Source organism: Uranotaenia lowii, chromosome 2 (genome assembly GCF_029784155.1).
Source record: "Uranotaenia lowii strain MFRU-FL chromosome 2, ASM2978415v1, whole genome shotgun sequence".
Taxonomy (NCBI): domain Eukaryota; kingdom Metazoa; phylum Arthropoda; class Insecta; order Diptera; family Culicidae; genus Uranotaenia; species Uranotaenia lowii.
Genome location: NC_073692.1, coordinates 299,136,451 through 299,153,401, shown reverse-complemented (window position 1 = coordinate 299,153,401; position 16,951 = coordinate 299,136,451). Strand labels below are relative to the sequence as shown.

General features: G+C 32.3%; 1 protein-coding gene across 50 annotated transcripts in view; it reads left to right on the top strand.

Annotated features, from left to right (window-relative positions):
* The window catches only part of LOC129745126 (cell adhesion molecule Dscam2), a 212,790-nt gene that overhangs the window by 155,278 nt on the left and 40,561 nt on the right, over positions 1-16,951 (top strand). For 40 of the 50 annotated variants that reach the window (XM_055738028.1, XM_055738027.1, XM_055738008.1 and 37 more), the window contains one exon: positions 5,202-5,399. In XM_055738028.1, coding sequence (XP_055594003.1) covers positions 5,202-5,399 — 198 coding nt within the window. Of the gene's footprint in view, positions 1-4,847; positions 5,016-5,201; positions 5,400-16,951 lie in introns of all 50 variants that reach the window. The other 10 variants (XM_055738024.1, XM_055738020.1, XM_055738019.1 and 7 more) reach the window with 1 other exon arrangement.

The following is a 16,951-nucleotide window of genomic DNA, read 5'->3' as shown; positions in this document are numbered from 1 at the left end:
CGATTGATTTTGACTGAAACTGGTGTATTTTCTTATCTTTTGAATGTCATTATTCCAAGACTGTAAGTCTTATTTCGGTTCAGTACATAAAACGCCCTCAAATTCAGTAAAACATATATACGGACGACTTACTATTAATCTTTATAATTTTGATTCCAGTTATCAAGTAATAAAAATACCAAGATCCGATTACTTCAAATCTCTAGCATATTTGATGTGAATATATACATTATACATATATGACTCAAAAATCCACGCGTTCACAAGTTAATTTGATTTAAGCTCGTGTTGTTTGAAAACAACACTTTTCATTAAAGGGTCAACTCAAGTCGCTTATTGTTTAAAAAAATGGTTTACGTTGGCTAAAATACGGATGGATTTTTTGAAAGTAGGCATGGGGAAATTTTTTAAGTGATCTTTTTGTTCTGGCGCAGCTCATCCGTCGCAGAAATTTTTACCCGTTGGTATTCTTTGAGTGCCAATTTGACACTCCAGACCAAAACCACTATGTCTCTCTTGTTTTGCAACCGATTTGTACAAAATTTATAGTTTTAAAAACATCGTGATGTAAACCAAATATGATTTTCAGACAATATTCAGCTTCAAAATTTCAGTTTTCTGTTATTCAAAGTGTAAGAAAAAAAATCTGAAAAAACATACTTCGGAAAAAGACTGTAGAACAGCTACGGAATGCTAGAAATTTTTATCACTTAGTGATTAAGAAACCTGAAATTAGAAGCTATATGTTGCTCACAAGGATGTAAAAAAGTGGTGTAAAACTGTACTTTTTAATCAATGAATCGTCGTAATTGTTTATGTCATACCAGAATCTAGATACATTTTGAAAAGAAGATTTAAAAGTTGACGTAAATTGGCACATTTAAAGGTGACCAACGAACCGGGATTTGAAAATGGGTCCGGAAAATACGGGGAAAACCTGAAATTTAAAACCGGGGAAAAATGTGGATCGTTTTTTCCATACATACACTTATTGAATTCTTATTTTCATACAATTCATCATGACTTATTTAATTCTCAGAAGCGGAGAAATATCTGGATTTAAATTCCAGCGCTCTGAAGTGTTTTAGTTCCATGTCCAGAATATTTTAAGTTTATTATGAATATAATAAGAAAACGTTGTAGAAAAATTTCTCGATAAGATCTAAATGTTCTATATCTGACTAAACTTTGTTAACGAATCTCAGGAAAAAAGTGGACCTAAATATCCGGATGAAGAAATAACTGAAAATAATTATTTTTTTAATAATATTGCGACTTCAAAGATGTGATGAGAATTTGTAATTAACTTCATATTCATAACATTTATCTTATAAATGGAATTGGTCCAGAACAGATGATTTTCAAAACTCCATCAGGTGCTCTTTTTTCAGAAAAATCATGCTATGTTGAATCGAAACTTGAAAAATGAGCAAAAATTTAACGAAAATATTTAAAATGTACGGTAAATAATTTTGAAGAGTCAAACGACAAAATCGAATGAATTTGTAAACAAATAAAGATGATTTGTTCATAAAAGGTAGTAAGAGTTATAAAAGAAATGCATTCACGCAATTCAGTTCACCCGTAGATCAACTTATATTAATGGAAAGATTTACAAAGATCTTATTATCAAGGGTTTGAAAAAAAAAAATTACAAATATTCGGCGTTTTTGAGAACAGTTCACGAACGGCATCATTCCTCCTTAAAAATTTAAAATTCTTATAAAATCAAAACTGCTAGGTTTGTGTTTTATATGTATGTACTATAGATACACACTGAAATTTATCAAAAACTATCGAAAAAATTAGTTCAAAAATGAACTGACAAGTAGCAAAACCTCGAGAGACGCAACTTATATAGTTTCGAAAATAGATTTTACTAATTACGCAAAATTTTTCCTATAACATTTTTGTTTCAAGAATGCATACATAACAAATGGTAAAAAAAAATTAGATTTTTTGTTATGTTACGTTAATGGTAAGATATTTATTTTAATTTCTATCTTTCGAAAATAATTATAGCAGCTGCCAAATTTTTTTCAAGTTTTTTTTAAAAATAATCTAGGGATTGGAATAATTAAATTTAAAGTAAAGCTTTTTAAATTTACTTAAATAAGAAAGTAGTAAGTTTATTCTTTTTAATCACAAGTATGACCATTTGAGGCATTGGTAAAAATTTATGAAATATTGAGAAATAAAAGTGAGAGATCAAGTTTGTGGTTCAAATCAGATTTAATTTCTTCTCTTGTAAAATCGAATACAATTAAAGATTTAAGTTTGAAGTTTTTTAGGAGAATCCGCAATATAGATTATGTTAAACAAAAAACCAGTAAAATATATTCTTAGTTGACTTTTATCTTGGAAATAAAGTACAAATTCTTTGGCCACAAAACATAATTATCAATAATTTATTTTATATATGTGATTTCTTTTGATTTGTGTTCCAAACTAACTCTGATTGAATATCAATTTTAATTTTGAATCAAATCCAGAATCCAAACTATGAATCGCCTATAATTTGAATCCTTAATGAAACTCTTACATAGATATTTTAATCTTAATTATTAAACTTAGCCTCGAGCTGAATTTGAATTTATAATTTTGATATAGGAATATGAATTCCGAGTTTGAAACTTTTGAAACTAAGTACCAGATAATAATTCTTACTAATCCTCAGCCAAAGAGCGATTTTTGGATCAGAATTTCAACCACAAATATCTTAATTGAATTCTTAATTTCCGGCTTTCAATGTGAATTTATTCGAAATTTAATTTGTGAATCTGATTGAAAATTGCGAATGTTGAAACTGTTTCAGATCTTACAATTTTAGATCACCATTATGAAACTTTCTTTAGTTCCAATTCTGTAAAAGAATTAAAAGTATAAATTTCAATTCTTCAAAATGGTTAGTAATTTTGAATATTTTATTTTCGAAATTCCGAAATTATGAGTTTCTAATATAGAAGGTTGAAATGCAAAACCGAGATTCGAATAAGGATTTTTCCCAATGACGATCCAAACTGAAGTTCAGAAAAAAGAAACAGAATACAGAATCCAAATGTTATTACAAAAATGAAATTTTAATGTTAATAAGCAAATTTGGAACCACCGAATCCGAAATTATTCTAACCTAGCTTAGGTTACCTAAGTTTTCCAAACATTTTATCACAAGTATCTGAGCCGTGCAAATCCGGGGTCAATATCAAAATACTTAGATTAAAAACATGGAGAAAAACACTTGACTTTTGTTTATCGAAATACATCATTCGATTTTAAATCACATTACAAAAAGTAATTCACATGATGAAGTTAATTAAAAAAATGTTGACTCAAATACATAATTTTAACGACTTAATTATAATTTTTGTTTGATTCAGCAAAAAAAGTGCAAAAACTTAGGCAAAATCTAAGCAATTTGACCAGCATATCGAAATTCTACATTCTGGACTGAATTTCAAACAACAAATTAGAAATTTTCTAAAAACTGTCGTAGAATTATTGACTTTGGATAAGAATTCAAGGTTTTGACTTTAGTTCTGAGTCGAGATTGTTACACTTGAATCATTTTAGTCGTTCATCAAAATTTGATTAAAAATTTGTAATTTTGAGTTTAGAGAAGAACATTTTGCAATGCATTTCGGGGAGGGGAGGGGTTTAACCAACTCCATAAAAAGATGCAAAATTGAAGAATTCATTTAGGCTCCCCGATGCCGCCAAACTTCCAATAGTGTCATAATGACACTCAAAAGCGGATTAGGTTAATGAAACTCACGAGTATCTATATAATCTTCTTTTTCAAAAGGGGCTTTAAAGATTTTTAAGAGCCAATTTATATTTCATTGAAGCTAACGAGTGTTTCCATAGCATTCTGTCTTCATAAGCGTTAGTCAGGGGTTTTTTGAATAGATTATTTGTATTTTATTGACATTAACAAGTGTCTTTAAAGCCTGCTGTCTTTATAGGGATTATTCAAAGGTTCTTTTGCATACTTTATTGCATCAATTATGCAGAAATGTTGTAACTGTTTCTAACTGTTTGGACTAAACTCTTCAAATAATCTATAGAATGATGATCAACCAAAGATTGAAAGTGCTTTACTCTACCATATCTTCAATGAATGAAGAAACCTAACATTGAAAAGTTATATCAAAGTGTCCTCGAACATAATTTCTTTTGTACATACAAAACTGTTTCCAAAGAAAAACCTAAAGTGTTGTGTCTGTGCCAGCTTTTTGATTACGTTTTTTTTTCATCATAGCTCATCATCTTCATCCATCTTTTACGCCGTTTTACTTTCCTTCTGTTGTTTAGTTGACTTTCGCCCGCTCAACGCTGTTTGTGTTCCTGCACCGTAATCTGTTCTCTCTGTTTTCTCGTCTCGATTCTATGTAGAGATTTTAATCTTCGGAAATTGAAAGTTTCTTAGTTAACAGTAGTTCCTTTAGAATCTTTTCTTCCTTAGTTAACGATTTTATGGAATGTTTTGAAGTAGTTATTCGGTTAGCTCCTGTTAATATTTTTCCAATTCGGATTGTAAATATTTTCGCGAATCGAAAACGTTTCATTGATGGTAGAATTAATTGTTTGAACAGTATTAAAGTTTTGTTTGTTTGTTCGCGAATTTTTTTTTTAAATAACTGTCGTAGTTTGCGTAATTATCGTATGGTTTTAAGGAAGAAGAATAGAGAATCACACAGTTTTTTTTAAAAATAATAATAATTCGAGGAAGATCAAACAAAAAAAAAACTTCTCAGACGTCGAAATCAACCAACCACCCTATGACGACCAAAACTAACGAATAATATCCCTTCTTCACTTTTTCTCTCTTTCTGATTTGGTTGTTTCAGGGACAATCGCACCCACTCGCGATGTACCCGAGTTAACGGCCGAGGACACGATCCGTATCATCCTCTCTAATTTGAACCTAGTAGTACCAGTCGTAGCCGCTTTACTCGTTATTATCATAGCAATTATCGTTATTTGTGTGCTCCGTAACAAAGGCAACAATAATAAAGGTATAATTATTTTTTTCTTTTTTCCCCAAATGCGTTACAAAAACAAAAAAAAATGAAATAAAAAACACACACTCGCGCGCAAACACACGCACACATTCACAACCGATCGAATGATCCCGGTGCCCGTAAATAAACGAAAAACACCCGCTAAATGGGATGAATGATCACGATTGTTGGTACGATCAGGCACGATCGCCCCGAACGCCAACTCGATCCAGCCGGGCGTCGTTTATCCCCCGTGGATTCCCCACTGGATCGATCTGAACGTAATGGTGCCTCTGATCGCGACCATTATCGTGGTGGCCGTCGGGGTGCTAGTGATATGTGTGGCAATCTCGCGACGCCGAGACGACGACGGACTGTGCCGCCCGAAGGATGTCTATTGTAGGTTTATCCCTCGTTTTTTGGGTTTTTACGTTTTCCAAAACTGTGTTTGGTTATTTTTCTGTTTTCTTTTTACTGTGTTGTTTTCACGTGCTCTCTCAACGTGTACAGAGCTTGATTATCGGCTATGATTTTGTCAAAATCCATTTATCTAATTTGTTTGATAAGTTATTTCTTTCATCGCAAATCGAAATTACAGCCATATTTTGAATCACGCCAACCATACAGATCAAGCACCGCGTCCATAAAAACAACCTGCACGTGTGAGAGTGAACAGAACATCAAATATGAGTGTACAATGGATTTAAAAAAAAACTGTACAAACGCCTAAAAAATTACCCCTATTCTTCGAAAACATGATTGCGTGTGTACAGCATAATCTCTCGATTGTCAATTTTAAGAGATACATATACTAGACAGCTGTTTTCTTTTTTGTAAATTCGCTCAATTCAACTAACACGACTTAGGACTCTTCGGCATTACCCGTACTTTTTTGGGTGAGAAATATCTCTAAAATGCTACATGTGAAATTTCAACATTAGTCATATACATATTGGGTAATATACAACTGTTTTTACGATCACATAAAACGTTATATTGACATGGCAGTAACAGGAAAACAAACACCTTGGATGTTGGAATGATATTTGAGATGATTCTGAATTTGACTTCGTAAATATGTTAAAAATACATATAGTGAGTGTGGTTGCAATCAAGGATCTCAATGTTCCAAAAATCAATCAATTCTCATGAGCGACACTGAAACAGCGAGAGCAAAACCAAAATTGTCGGTTGGTTTCTCTTCCAAAACGGGACAAAGTTTGTGTTTGACAGCTCCAAAGAAATAAGGTTTGAATTAGAGGCGTTACTCCTCCAGATGGGATCCTCAACTGAGTGAGTAGCTACCTGATTTTCAGTTTCTTGTTATACTCAATCACTTTTCTTACTTACTCACTCCCTTACTAACTCGAACACTGATCCATGATCAAATTATTTTTTAGTAATAGCCAATGCAAGACTATGCAAGACCGCATTGATTGAATTTGAGTGAGTGAGTGAGTGGCCTTTCGAATAGGATCATGTAATTGTAAGTATCTCACTCACTTCTGATACACCCGGTTGGGAGCTTGAGCGATCGACTTAGATGCGAATCAGCTCTCGCTCTTGTGTACATTAATCTCGCATTGTCGCTCTGCCGTCTCTTTAGGGAACTACAGGCGGCAGCATTCGGTATTGATTTTTTTTTAACTGGAAACGTATCATGAACGATTCTTCCGAGTGATTTCCGGAACATTGACTTTTACAATTATTCGTATATTTATTCATACACTAACGATTGCACACTAGAGTAAGACAGAACAACTCATTTCAATGAGCAGCTCAAAGCCGTTCGCTCAACTCGATGAGCCGGCTCATTTGAGCGACTCAAAATTCAACCGCGTCTCACAGCTCTTTTTTTTTAACTGGAAACGTATCATGAACGATTCTTCCGAGTGATTTCCGGAACATTGACTTTTACAATTATTCGTATATTTATTCATACACTAACGATTGCACACTAGAGTAAGACAGAACAACTCATTTCAATGAGCAGCTGAAAGCCGTTCGCTCAACTCGATGAGCCGGCTCATTTGAGCGACTCAAAATTCAACCGTGTCTCACAGCTCAACATAAACTGAAGAGCAAAGAACACTAGAAACCGTTCGTTCGTTCGTTCGTTATCTCAAACCAAAAGAGCCGTGATAGCTGGTTCAAAAAAGAGCCACAACACGGCTCGAAAACGAATCACGGTTCGAAAAAGAGCCACGGTTCGAAAGAGCCGCTCAACTCTGGTCAATAAACTGAACGGCAAGAACGCCATTCTCGGTTTTTTTTTCTAAACGTGGCTTTTTTTAACCGTGGTTCATTTTCGAGCCGTGTGTGGCTCTTTTTTTAACCACCATGGCTCTTGACTCGAGAGAACGAACGAACTGTTGTTCTTCATTCTTCAGTTTTTGTTGATTGTTCAGTGATGGGAGAGCAACCAAGAGTTGCTTATTTGAACCAGCTCCTTTGGAAACAAATAACAAACCGTGGATCATTCGACCCACGGTTCTTTTGATTCGGAAGAACGGACGGCTCTCCACTCTCTGCTCTTGCATTCTACTTTGGGCAATGGTAAGGTTTTTCAACCAGTGTTGTGTAAGCGGCTTATTTTCGAACCGGGATTTTTTTTTTCAAGAGCCACTGTTCGTTTGTTCTTCTTGAAGAACCGGTTGAAATGAGCGGCTCTTGAGCGCATCGCTATTGCACAAAAATAAGCTATTACTTAGAAATATCCTTAGAGAAATTTTTTTTTATTTTTTTCAACAGATTAATAAAACATTAATTGACTATTTTCTTAAGAATCAATTGGCGTTAAGGTCCGAAAATATGAAGAAAGAGTGCAAAAAATTTTGCACTACTTATGTTTATTCTACATACAAAATCAAGATGATTTCTTAAAATTTACTATGTTTAAGTGAATTATTTGAATAGATCAAGTCTCTATAATAAAGAAAAAAAAAATAGATCAATACATTTTTAAACAACTTCTAGGATTCCAGCTGGATTTCAAGGGTTTTTAACGAGAGTTTCCTTTCCTATAAAGAGTGTCCACGATGAAATTGCCACACACAAAATTGATTCGCAAAATTCGAGTTTTCATCCGATTGCCATCAAATTTTCAGGGATTGAAGAATGACTATTAAACTTCATTTTACCATTTTTTTCGTATTTTATTTACAGTCCATACGCAAATGCCAGCACATTGGCCTTAACCCCGGCCATAAGATTCTGCACAACCTGTGAATCAACCGTTTTTTGCATGTAAATCCGTACTTTCTTCAGTTTCTCAAATGTCTTCACTACCTTAGGTCGTTTAAGAAGGTGCTGCTTCCTAATCACCCGGTTCAGGAAGGACAAAACTAAGGCTTCGAACCCGAAAACCCGTGCCAGGAAGTTGTACCTCAACATGCTGGCGAAAGTTGAATGCTGCATCATGGAGGACGAAATATATGTGAAGGCCGACTTCACACTGATCCCCGGCTACCTGTTTTTTACGGCCAAGGATAAGTTCAGCGTTCCGGAGCATGTCCACACTCAAAAGATGTCTAAATTTGCGAAGAAATTCCTGGTTTGGCCTGGACTTGTTCTGCTTTTTGTCACGATTAGGGGCCTTTTGTACCTTGAACGTTCGAAACCCAGCCTTAGTTTTGGCCTTCTGGAACTGGGCGATTATGACGCAGCACTTTCTTAAACGGTAGTGAAGTCGAGGAACTGAAGAAAGTATGGGTTTACATTGGACTGCCCCAAATTTGTATGGGAAAATCAAAACCTGTGAAATGTTATGCGCTGCAGGCTTGCCCATTTTTGAAGCCCAATAACTTTTTTATCTTAACTCTTATCGAAATGCAGTCTTCGGATGAAATATTTTTCATAATTTAGGCTTTTAGAAAAACCATTTTTGAAAGAAATTGGCCGACAGGAACCAAAGTTATCGATGAAAAACTTGTTTTTCATATTTGTCCCGAACAAAATGTCTCAAAATCCCATACTAACTTCAGGCTTGTTGAGCGACCCCTTCCTGTTTTCCAATTTGGCCCAAATTTGGCATGGGACCTTGTACTTGACCTTGGATCAATTTAAGCCTGCAGCGCATAACTTTTTTAAAAGTCGGGTCATTTGGGGCACTCTAGTTTACATGCAAAAAACGGTTGATTCACAAGTTGTGCAGAATCTTATGGCCGGGGCTAAGGCCAATGTGCTGGCATTTGCGTATGGACTGTAAATAAAATATGAGAAAAATGGTAAAATGAAGTTAAATAGTCATTCTTCAATCCCTGAAAATTTGATGGCAATCGGATGAAAACTCGAATTTTGCGAATCAATTTTGTGTGTGGTAATTTCATCGTGGACACCCTTTACTACCGTTTCGAGCAAGATTAGCATGTGAAAAATGTGCAGTGGAGAAAAAAAAGACGTATTAAAGGCTCTTTCTTTCTCCCCATTCTACTTTTCTCAAGTCATTAACATTTTCTAACATTATATTTAACAGTTTAAATCAAAATCAGTGGATTTTCAGAAGCTGATTTTCAAAAACAAAAAATATCATTTTTTTCCATTAAAAATTTGTCCAGTGTTTGCATAGAAATATTAACAAATTTTCATAAGTTCAAAACAAAGCATGGGTCACGGTGTGTTTATAGAAGAAGTTTAAAAGAAAAAATACAGTAACTCTAATTTTTTCAGAAATGGAAAATTTAGCCTTTTCTGAATCATTTTCAGGCAAAATTAAAATATTTGGTCGGTGAGTCCCCATACGTTTTATTTTTTTGAAAATTTGTTGTCCATATTGAAAAATTTTAATCTGTAAAACTATTTAAATGCAATGGAATAGTAACTTTTTTCATTAAGATTTATTTTTTTATTTTTATTCAAGTTTTTGTCATTCTGAAACAATATAAAATGTCAACGTCTGGAGAGGTAAGTCATTTGGATTTTCTGGAAAACTGATTTTTATATGAACATTTTATTCAAAATTTTATTATTTGAAATATCCTTGTTATAATTGGTGCTATCCAAATGTCACATGAATTTATATTCATTTGTGTATATCTTGGAGAACCAATTCTGGTTTTAAAAAAAATATGACATATGAATAAAAACAGTCCAACACCATTTGATTGGTTTTCAACAAAGTATTAAAAATCTTTTCTTTATTTCAAAATTGTTCTTTGAAATATTTCCACATTATTTGCATGCTCTGATGCATATGGATACGCACTTTAGAAAACAAATGTACAAATTTTTATGATAGTTTATGACATTTTGAATTTTGTTTACCTCACATAAAATTTAAACATATCCAAGCAGACCAGTTTTCAATAAAATTTAAAATATAAAATTTAGTTGAAAGCTCAAGTACTTGCACTAAAATCCGTTTATCTTCCGCTACATAACATATATTTTAAATCTTTTTTTTCTTATATTGAAGGTGAATAAATTTTCTATAAATCATTTGCACATAATTTTTGCTTAAGAATTGAAGTACTGTTGATATTTTGGAACTCATTATCAACAAAACGATGAAAAAAAAAAATTTTCAACAGAAATTTCAATATTATCGAAGGTTTTAGACCAGATTTATGCGTTTTATTTTTTTTTTTTTTGTTTAAATGGATTTTTATGGTTTGTTCAAACCAATGATTATTATAGTTTTTACCATTATTAGTATAAAATTGTAGAAGTTATGATTGTTTTACTGCAATATTAATGCTTCATTAAGGTTCTTTTTTATAATAAAGAAGAACTTCAGCGTACAGTAGAATAACCAAAATAAGTAAGGGATGAACAAAATATGATGAATGTTACGTGCTGCAGTCTAGCTTGCTATCGATCATTTGCAATTCACTTTTGCCAACAATACTGTTGATTTTTGTAAATACAAGATCGACAAAAAGATTAAAAAGCATTTTTTTTTTGGAAAAAAATTAAAATTTATCAGAGTTTTATAAACTAGATTCTCCCATTAAATAACATTATTTCAAAAAAAAAACTGTAAAATTCAAATTTAATTTAAACAAAGAATTCAAGAGATTGTTAAAATAATATAGTGGGTTGGAAACCGTTGAAGCTAGGATGCTAGTTATGCTCTTTGAAAAAATGGGCGCATCACAGAGTACAGCAGGGTTATAAAAATTGGTCTAGAAATCGATAAAAATCAAAACGTTAAAGGAAATTTCAAATTATGATTATGATTGTATCAAAAGACAGTAGCATGCAAAATTTTAGCTAGATTAAACTGCTGTAGCGATTTGCAATGAGTCTGGAGTGCAAATGGAATTTTCAGACATTTAAATCAGGAGAAATATAAAAACTAATTTCTCATCAAAAATTGTCTTTAGCGGATCGTTTACTTCTGAATATTGATTTTCTTTATTTTATAAAAGCTTAAATTAAGACAAACGTTTCTACTCCAGATCGCATCACGATAAGCGATATCACAAAAAAAAATCAAGCGCTTCCTAGTGTTAACTGATTTTCTTAATCATTGAGCTTTTTTTAAATAAAGCTCCATTCAGTGTTGTCACAATCAGAAAATCTTAAGAGAATAATGAAAATGGATTCATATATGGATTCATATTATTTTAGATAATTCTAATAATTTCAGTTAATTTGAACGTCTCAGACTGCTGACAGGATTTGCCAGCCAAAATTTTAATTTTAGGATTAGAAGACACTTTCTAAACATTTTTTTTACGTTTAAATAGCTCTGTTACTAGTTAAAAAAATAGAAAATTTCTCAAAGTTTTTGATATGATTGTTGTGTTATCAGTTTAATTTAAAAGTAGTGAAAGTCAAAATTAAGATAATTAGCATCTCTGAAATTCTATAACACTAAAAATATATTTATTTTTTTAAGAATTAAAATAGAAAATTTTCAAAAAAAAATTTTGTATGGGGGGTCACCGACAGAATATTTTAATTTTTGGTGAAAATGAACCGGAAAAAGCTCTACTTTCAGCCCATGCAAAAATTAGCGTTACTGTATTTTTTTTCTTTAAGTCCTTCTACGAAATACACCGTGGGGTACTTGTTAGAGTTTTTTTCACAAAAATTTACACTGAAAGATGCAGTTTACAGAAAAAAAGCAAAAATGGCCCATAAGTCACATGGGACACCCTTGCGTAGAACAGGCAGTCTTGCACTCAAGAACTTGCCTAAGCTGTAAAATTATAACAAATTGCTCATTTTTTTTTCATTAAAATTATGTAAAATGATTGAACAAAGATTGTTGGTTGGATTTGGATCCGAAAAACAGAGCGCCCATTCAAAGACAACGATTTTTTTATCAGTCATCTTCTATTTTTTCAGTTTTTAGTTGCAGTTTGCATCACTAGTTGGTTGATGATATTTTCGAGTTTCGGGATTTACTAAGCCTCGTTTTCAGCATTTCGACGTAGTTTTTCGACATATTTTTGTTGTAGACCACGCTGATGATAGCTCCCTGGATTGGCAACAAGTCACCAGCACAAGAATATACCACCGCCGAAATTTTTGCTCATCTCAACCTCCGAGTCGTTGGCAAATCATGCCCATCACAGTATTGCTAGCCATCTAGTCCATCGAACTTTACTAGAAAATACAATAATGTTCTGTTCACTTACCCAAGAAATTCTCTTTTTTGTGAACTTGATGCGATTCTAATAATTTGCTTGTGTGATCTTGTAATTTCCAAGCCGTTTACGCAGCACCAAGTTCTTATTTATAGACCAAAATCATTCAACACGCCTCTACAACTTGAAACTGGAAAATAGAAGTTTACTCAAAGAAAAAATCGAAGTTTCGAATGGGCAGCCTGTTTTCCGGTTTTTCGGATTCCATTCAACCCAGACTTTTTTTTTTAATTTCACGTCATGCGAATGAAAAAAATAAGCAGTTAGATGAAACATTACAGATCATATGTCAAATTCGTAAAAATCCTTAAAATTCTGATCGAACCCCAGAGGTCGTTAAAAATGTTGTTTTCTGTTAAAATAATTTTTCGAAACATTATTATTCACTAGTACAGAATAAATTTTAGGAAATAATCTTGATTTTGTAGGAATGCATAAATAAGTGAAGTTTTTATTTCGCACCTTGCTCCATGTTTTTGGTCCTCAACGCCAATTGCTGCATCGAAAAAAAGGTAACTTATGCTTGAATTATCTGTTGAACAAGTCCAAACAAATTATGGAAAAAAAATTATGTTAGCCAGTTTGATTTTTTAACAGGCAAAAAGCAGAGTGGTGCTATTTTTGTTTCGCTCAGTTTATACATATGTATCTAAATTAAAACTTTTTGGAATTTAAAAGCGCATGTACACTGCCGGCCAAAAGTTTGGGATCACCCCCTCAAAAATTAAAAAAAAAATGATCGGCTATATCTCAACTAGGATTGTTCGATCTTCGGGAAAAGATCGATCTCCAAGATCGATTCAGATGAACGGTTCTGGGATCGATCCATCGAAAAAATCGGAGCTTGAAGATCGATCTCCGATTAATCGATCTTTTCTATTTGTTACAAGAAGAAACTGCATTTTATCAAAAAAATTGCAAAAAAGACACAAAATTTCAAATTTGTATAGTCCTTCTTAACATGGAAAGAAAAAATAATAAGCGCTATTTTGTAAGGTGAACCGAAGTTGGTGGTTTAAAACAACACTAATCACAATCTAAATACCTCGAAAACGCTTTGATACATTATGTAATGTACTGACAATAAATATTTTAGAAATTAAAAGAAATTATTTCAAGGTATTTTTATTTAGATTTTTGAATGAATGTAAGAGGCTTCAAAAAAAAAAATATGCGGAAAAAAATCTTTTTTTTTTAACAAAGGAATTTTTGTAAAATTGCTATTATTTCTTAAGATTAGCAAATTCTAGCAAACTTTTTAATCTTAATCAATCACAAACATCTTTCACCCAATTCACAAGGTTCGGAAATAATTTTCGAAATTCAATTGAGATAAATAAAACAAATTTGAAGTTATTTATCAACTGATCATGAATGTCAAATAAAAAAAAAATCGGCTTGACCAGTAATCGAACTCTAGTTTTCTGATCCTCTCTCCGACACCTTACCAATTGGTAAATCGTCTGATGTAAACTAGTCAAGCTGTAGCTCTATAATTAAGTTGACTTCATCAAATTATATTCGCTGCTAGATTCTACGGCAGTAAACGCTCATCGTGCCCCGATTGATAGTGCTTATACTGCCCCTACAGTGACTGGTTTTCAGATTTCGGCACAAAATTTAAAATGCATTTTTAAACGTTTATAACAATGATGTTACTCACATATTATTGCTGTTTCCTATGGTTAAATAAGCGTCCTTCTTAACATGGCCATTATAACCTTATTTTCCCTAAATGAGAAAAAAAGATCGAAAGATCGGATCGAAAATAAACCGATCTAATCGATTTTTTCCTGGCCAAAGAATCGATCCAAAAAATCGAAAATTGGAGTTGAAAAGATCGATCTTCCAGGGATCGATCCAAGATCGACCAATCCTAATCTCAACCATCTTATGACATATTGCAATTCCTCAGATCTCATACAAAAAGTGTATGTTAAGTTGTAGCTGTGTAAATTTAGCTTAAAGTTCGGACATTTTACAAAAACTGCACTTAAAATTCAAACCCGATCATCTTAGGGTGGGGTGGATCAAATTTCAAAATTCAAATTACATTCGAATTCTTTTTTAATACTCAACAAAACACATTTGTTTAATTTTGTGCAAAAAATTTGCAATGTACTTTAAATAAATAAAATAGCTACTTAAGTTTTCGCCCAAAAGTTTGGGATTACCCCGTAGTATGGTGAAACGGCCAAAAGTTTGGGATCTCTCTTCTAAAACATTCATTTTTTATTTTTATTTTTTATTTTTAACCGAGATACACGTGGGTTATCAAACAACGTATTGTTTAACTTGCACTTAGTTGTGAGATAGTAATTGAAATAATAAAACTTAATTTCATATAATTTATGTTATCACAACTTAGAACTAATTTAAGTTTATGTTCATCTATGATATTTTTTTAGCATATAATCTAATCAAGTTAGTCTTCAAAAATATTTCAACTAAATATCCATAAAGTAAGTACAACTCATTAACTTCCAAACTAGCTTATCAGTTAAACAGTACGTTGTTTGATAACAGAGATACGCGTGAAATAAAAATAAATGTTTTAGAGACTGATCCTAAACTTTTGGCCGTTACACTATACTGCGAATTGATCCCAAACATTTGGACGATAACCTAAGTAGCTTTTTATTTATTTTAAGTACATTGAAAATTTTTTGCACAAAATTAAACAAATGTGTTTTGTTAAGTTTTAAAAAAGGATGCTACTTGAATTTTGAAATTTGGTCCACCCCATCCTAAGATGATCAGGTTTGAATTTGAAGTGCAGTTTTTCGAAAATGACCGAACTTTAAGTTAAGTTTAGGTAATATAAACTTAACATACACTTTTTGTCAAAAACATACAAAGAAGATTTTGCTCACGATCTTTCAAATGAGATCTAAAGAATTGCAATATGTCATAAGATGGCTGAGATATGGCCGATCAATGTCAATCATGTTTTGGAAGGGGTGATCCCAAACTTTTGGCCGGCAGTGTAGTCTTAAAAGTTTCATTTTTGATCGAAATTTATGAAAGAATTTATGCAGATTTTTAAAATGAGATAGCCGGATTTCGATTTGACGTTTTGTATGGAGAGCACGATATTTTTTTCGGAGAATGTTACATTTTTGTTTTCATTGAATATTTTCTTCTCTTGAACAAATTTGTGAGATTTACTTGAAATTTGGCTGGCTACAATTTTGCCCAAGACTGCAAAACGGTATTAGTAGAACTCACCTAAATTCAATAACTTTAAAGTCATAAACTTTCTGAACATTGGACGATGTGCTTCTGGCAATCTTGCCTAAAATAGAGAATGCTCTTTTTACAACATTATAATTTTTTTCTCTTTACTCCTACTGTTTTAAAGTCTTTGGCAAAATTGTATTCAGAGAATTTTCCAGTAAATTCTATATATTGAAATTTATTTGCATCGCATAAAGAAGAAAATATTCAAAAAAAAAACTAAAAAAGTTATATTTCACGAACAATTTTTGCATTTTCTATACAAAACTTCAAATCAAAAACCGTTTACCTTAATCTATTTTAAAAAATCGGCAAAAATTCTGTCGTTCATTTCGACAAAAAAGGAACTTTTTAGATTGCAGGCTTTTTGAAGTTCGATGAAAGTTTTGATTGACACACCCTAGTATACTTAAGAATAGATTAATGCAAACGAAGTACTTTAAAAAGATATTTTCATATTTTATCAAGCAAGTTTAAGCCTCGTACCAATTTTTTAATGTACAGTTGCGTTCAAAAGAGAATGAAATCACGTGAAGCTGCGCACCCACTTCCAAATTTGACAAGCTGCCATTTCTCTCTCGGTTGATATTTTTTCATGAAAATTTCACACAATCTAGTTCAACTATTCAACTAACTTTCTACGAAATTTGAAGTCATTACAATGACGGGAACCAAAGATAGAGCTATTTCCGTAGAAAAGGGAAATTTGTAACTTGCTATATCCTCGACAATTTTCATTGAAAAATCTTGAAATTTGGTCCAAAGATGTAAAAATGTTTGATCTAATACCAGGTCAAGTTTCGTCAAAATAGAAGAACGTGATCAAAAATGGTGCCGGGTAGAAAATCTGGTTCATTATTGCCCAAAATACGATTTCATTCTTTTTTGGACGGATGTTTGTATGAAAACCATCGTAATCCATGTATTCTTGGTTTTTTCTTTAACAAAATCAAAATTTATCACAATGAATGATGTAAATTGATAAAAACTTCATTTGTGCTTTGTTTTGGAAGAGAAAATGTTTCAACAACAATTATTCCGATAAACCAATTTGATAAACAATTAAAGCGAGTATTCTATTCGCTCTTGTGTTTCATTTTCTGCTTGGCACCATTTCAA